Source organism: Sinocyclocheilus rhinocerous, unplaced genomic scaffold, assembly GCF_001515625.1.
Source record: "Sinocyclocheilus rhinocerous isolate Xijiao unplaced genomic scaffold, SAMN03320098_v1.1 scaffold827, whole genome shotgun sequence".
NCBI classification, from domain to species: Eukaryota; Metazoa; Chordata; class Actinopteri; order Cypriniformes; family Cyprinidae; genus Sinocyclocheilus; species Sinocyclocheilus rhinocerous.
The window spans coordinates 190,861-196,321 of record NW_015633173.1 but is presented as its reverse complement, the minus strand read 5'-3'; the positions used below and the strand labels follow the sequence as shown (position 1 = coordinate 196,321).

Genomic DNA, 5,461 nt, shown 5'->3' with positions numbered 1-5,461 from the left:
AGTCGCAGCTGATGAATGGAAAAGAAGCCTGGGTCTCGAGCGCGACACATTGAAAAAGCTGCGAAGCGCAATGTTCAAAGATTTCCATCTAGTGTCATATTTACATAGAAAAGCTATTAGAAAAGCAGCGGAGCTTTGTAAACAGCTCAGAGTAATCAAGTCATCTCCATAAGAACAATATGATTGCCAGAACGAATTTACCGGGATTTTTGAAAAGGTCCTGTTCACACATGATCTCTTAATGGTAATTTACCAGTAAAGACTGTATGTGTGAAAGGGACTAAACTCTTCCTCTGCATATGCGGTGAGTTTGGGTTTAACGTCAATCTGGGAAAACTCATTTGTTTTGTTATTGTACATCGCGATTTCAAAATAAAAGTTTCCCAATTTGCATGTGGCCAAATATTAAAATTAAATGGATTTAAACGTCGTTGAATCACATGAAACATCACCAGGCCGTTGGCGCCCTCTGCAGGTATTTGTTATAATATAGGCATATTACATTATGTATTCAACAATGTTGTTCAATAAAACCATGTACTTGGTTTGGATACTTTATTTGAGGCTAATAATTATTGCCTCATTGTTACTTTATATATATAAATATAGTCATATTAAAGGGGTCATATGATGAGATTTCAATTTTTCCTTTCTCTTTGGAGTGTTACAAGCTCTCGGTGCATAAAGAAGATCTGTAAAGTTGCAAAGACTAAAGTCTCAAATCCAAAGAGATATTTTTACATTTACATTAGCCTATATTTAAATTTTGTTATTTACAGACGCTTTTATCCAAAGCGACTTACAAATGAAGACAACAGAAGCAATCAATTGTAGTATTAAAACAACTAAAAACAGATCCAAAACTAAAAGCTAAAACTTTATAAATACTACTATATATAATAATAATAATTGTATTTCTTTTAATTAATATTCAAGAAATTTGAAATCATTTGAAAAAGGATTAAAGAATAAATGTGTAAAATAAACATACTTATACTTTAGATGACAAAGTATTTTTCACAAATAAATAAATATTTAATAAAAATATAATTAAAAAGGTAGTAGCCTAAATACTGTAACCAACAGGGCAGCAGTATTCTGGGAAGTTTGTGTGCATTGGGAATTATATTTTTTCAAATAAAGCCAAGGTAACACTCATTTTACATACAGCACACAGTGAAAATTACATGAATATGACAGTGGGCAAATGCATAAAGCGCAGCATAATTTGAAACTTATCGGCCGATGCCGATATTTGAAAAATGCCAAATATCGGCCGATATATCAGTCGACACTAATCCTAAATGTTACATGAGTTTGCACCATATTGTAGTGAGTAAACTTTTTTGGTATTGCGGTTTCAAATTTCCCACCATAATCTGTAGTCTGAGCCTGTCAAGGGCTAATGGCAATGGCAGATACGTTAGTTAGTTTCTTGTTTTGTTTGCCAAATAACCCTGTGTATGTGTCCGCCCCCGCAACCCCCAACCCCCAGAAAAAAGTTCAGGCTCAGGATTTTTTTTTGCTTTAACCCCTGAAATAATGATAGCAAGTTAGATGCACACAAAATTGCTAAAATTAAAAAGAATGCCACGTTTATTTTATGTTATTTAGTAAAAATTCATTACAGAAATATTTATAATTGATTAATGTGTATTTTCTGGTCAAGTTGCAACAGTGCTGTTTTACTATTATTTATATAGTATTATAGTATTTATTCATACTTGGAATTTTGAGCTTTTATTTTTATATTTATGTACTTTTTATATTTATACACATTTCATACACACGTTTTAGGAATTGTTTGTGCTTTGCTCATTGTTATTTATTTATTTTAGTTTTTCTATTTAGTAAGTGTATTGTCACATCCCTAGTGTCTATGAGCGTGATAAAGCTCATAATTTTCCAAGTGTATGATATAGATTTTCATTCTTTTTTTATTCAAAAATCAGTTTGAATAAAGAAATGTTAAAACACCAAACAATTGAGCTGTTAAAGTTACAGAGACACTCCTGCTAAATGGGCTTTCATGATTTGTCCTTTTTGGAAGTCTGAAGACTTTATGTTTATTTCAAATAAATAAATAAATAAATGAATATATATATATATATAATATTTGAAATATTTTATTATATTTATTTATAAATATTTTCACACCTTTTATTTGTGAAAATAAAGCATTAAATAGTGGGAAATAAAAGTTGTGGACACTGGGGAGGCTATAAATACATAAATATAAATAATAAATTACAGAGACAAAATTTTATTTGCATCTTGATGTTTCAGGGCTCCAGACTGCACCTAAAACGATCGCATTTGCGACCAAAAATATTACTTTTAGATCTCCACTGGCGACTATATAAATTTCCATGTTATGATGAAAAAAATTTGCCTTATTGTCTTAAAACAAGCCTTATTGTCTTTTTTCCTGATTGTTTTGCAATCACATCTTTTGTTATGTTGACGTAATAAACTGAGACGATGCGCATCAAAGTTTTAGTGGAAAAACAGTCCTCATCTCTGCCAAACAGCAGTGTTGACGTCACACCTGCTAAAAGCAGCTCCAGCTGTGGCAGCATGAGAGCGATCGAAAATGACGGAGACGTGTGAAGTTAAAGTGCAGAAAAGCAGTGTCTATTTCATGCACAACTACAACAGGTAAAGCTGTCAGCTGTGTGGACATTAACAATATCGTTAACAATTCTCATTTATAATCTATACTAATGTGGCTTCTTGTTATCAAGCTCTTTAGTCTGTATGCTTTGTTCTGTTAATGCGTGAACTTCCTATTATTTGTAGCGCGCTTGCCATCTAATAACTTAATTGCAATAAGCTTTGTGATCTGTTACCTTTCAATAAACAAAGTATCAGCTTTAAAATTCTGCTAAATTCATAATATTATTTGTAGCGCGCTTGCCATCTAATAACTTAATTGCAATAAGGTTTGTGATCTGTTACCTTTCAATAAACAAAGTATCAGCTTTAAAATTCTGCTAAATTCATAAAGAAATTCAAACAATAAATACAGTTTTGGCGCTCTTTAAATAAACACATGAGCTATCGCATTAACACCTCTGTTCAAGCAGCACATGAACCCATCATATCTTTCTCTTTACTACTATAGTATGAAATAATCATGAATGGATATCAAAAGGTATATTAGTCAGCTAGAAAAATACCTATAAAGAGGACCATTTTGCTAAATAAATGCGCTATATTGCATATTCATATTTTTACTTAAACGGTTGTCTACAAAAGAAAGGAGCTAAAGATAAAATTCAACGCCTCCTATATAATTGCCTGTTACTAATGAAGAAAAACAGACTGGATGTGTGCAAAACATGACAACATTTATAGGATGCATTGAGGAGGAGCCCAAACTACACTCAATGGCCAAGTGATGCTGAAATAATTATGGGCCGTGATACTGGCACAGATTCTGTGTAATGAACAATTCTATGTGACTGTCTATAGTTCTCAAGTTGGAAAAGACGTTTAGTTCCCACTTTAAGTGAACCTTAGTTCCCAGGACATCTACAAGATGGATTAAAAGGCTAATAAAGACGAGAAAATATGAGACATAAACACATGACAGTATGACTGAAATGTTAAAGTGTTAAAAATTAATAAATAAATAAATCAAATGCGTTTATTCTGTGGCACTTAAATTATTTGGTGCCTAATTTTGTTTCTTATAGGAGCAAATAGCTCCTTATTTATTTTTTTTTTTTTTTTTTTTGTCTGGAGCCCTGCTTACATTCAGAATTTCTTGTGTGATGTTCCAAAATTCATATTAAAATACATCGATGGAAACCCAGCTGATCTCAAAATGGCCAGATATTGGACAGTTGCTTGGGTCTGTGGCTAGTTTTATTTATCATTCTCTTAGAAACTGATAATTTGGCAAACGAGTTAAGTGGTTACTATGATGTTATGCTCTTTCAATTTTTATGAGTGTAAAGTTTGTTTTTCTCAATGTATCATCTAGATAAGCCTCTGACAGGACTGAAGCTGCTGGCTGTGGGAAAACTTAGAAAGAACAAAGATGAGCTGAAAAATGCAGTGGAAGTACTGGGAGGAAAAATCACAGGCACTGCCAACAAAGCTGCTCTCTGCCTCAGCAGCAAGAGTGAGTGATGTTCTGTAACTCTTTCCCAAACCCTAGTGAGCTGCCTTGCTGTCTAAGTAGACAGATTTTGTGTTTGGCATGTTTGCACACTGACTAAAATAAGGGATGCTCAGTACAAAACGAGGTGTGCGTGTTAATTAGGTGTCATGCTTGTACTTGCCAATTAATAAATTTGTCCCTTCTGGTTTTTCGCCAACTTATTTATTTGTAGGCGTGTGTTACTTTGAAAGTCATTAATAACCTGCTCTGTTCCTCTTGTATTTCAGAGGAGATTGAAAAAATGAGTAAGAAGATGGAGGAGGTGAGGGACGCAGGTGTGCGTGTGGTGGCAGAGGACTTCCTCACTGACATCAAGGAGTCCGGCAAGGCCCTCCAGGAGCTCATTTCCCTGCACGCCATCTCACCCTGGGGTGCTGAAGTTAAAGTCGAGTTCCAGGCTGCAGCCCCGGCCTCCAAATCCACTGGCGCTCATTCCTCAAAGAGTACCAGCAGAGTCAAAGAGGAAGAAGGTTAGAGAGGCATTTTAATTTTCCTGCAAAACATATAAACAAAGATCAAATATTTGACTCCTGTATGCACCTGCATCAGATGAAATTTAATTATTTAGGTTTTACTGAAAGACATTCAATTATATTCATAATGCATTTAGCTTAAATAATAGAATGTTTCAGAGTGAAACAAAATATGAAAATGATTTTAGGCAGGATTTTATTGGGTGAAACATGTTAGGCTGTGATATAATTAAAATTATATTTATTATTTAAAAAAATAATGTATGTATTAAATTATAATTATATAACATTTTACTTATTGTATGTTATATATAAATATTTAATATGTGTGTGTGTGTGTGTGTGTGTGTGTGTGTGTGTATATATAAACATACATACAGGGGTGCACATAAGTGAAAATAAAATAAAAAATGCACTGTGTAGACCGCTCATTTGTGTACGGACATGGTTGACAGCTGTTAATGCACAATCACCATTTTATATCGACTGACTGTAATACTATATATGTTTCAAATATTTCCATTTGAACTGAAAGCATAAATCTAGACTATGCGCTGCTGGTTTCACAGCAAAATGCAAAACTGACCTTTCAATCACTGACGCGCTTCACTCAGCAGCGCATATACAGGTGCATCTCAATAAATCAGAATGTCGTAGAAAAGTTAATTTATTTCAGTAATTCAGCTCAAATTGTGAAACTCGTGTATTAAATAATGCACACAGACTGAAGTAGTTTAAGTCTTTGGTTCTTTTAATTGTGATGATTTTGGCTCACATTTAACAAAAACCCACCAATTCACTATCTCAACAAATTAGAATA

General features: G+C 33.4%; 1 protein-coding gene across 2 annotated transcripts in view; it reads left to right on the top strand.

Moving 5' to 3' along the window:
* LOC107743293 (poly (ADP-ribose) polymerase 1) overlaps window positions 1-5,461 on the top strand; it is a 26,245-nt gene that overhangs the window by 9,914 nt on the left and 10,870 nt on the right. For both annotated transcript variants that reach the window (XM_016556462.1, XM_016556460.1), the window contains exons 9-10: window positions 3,989-4,129; window positions 4,396-4,638. In XM_016556462.1, coding sequence (XP_016411948.1) covers window positions 3,989-4,129; window positions 4,396-4,638 — 384 coding nt within the window. The remainder of the gene's footprint in view (window positions 1-3,988; window positions 4,130-4,395; window positions 4,639-5,461) is intronic.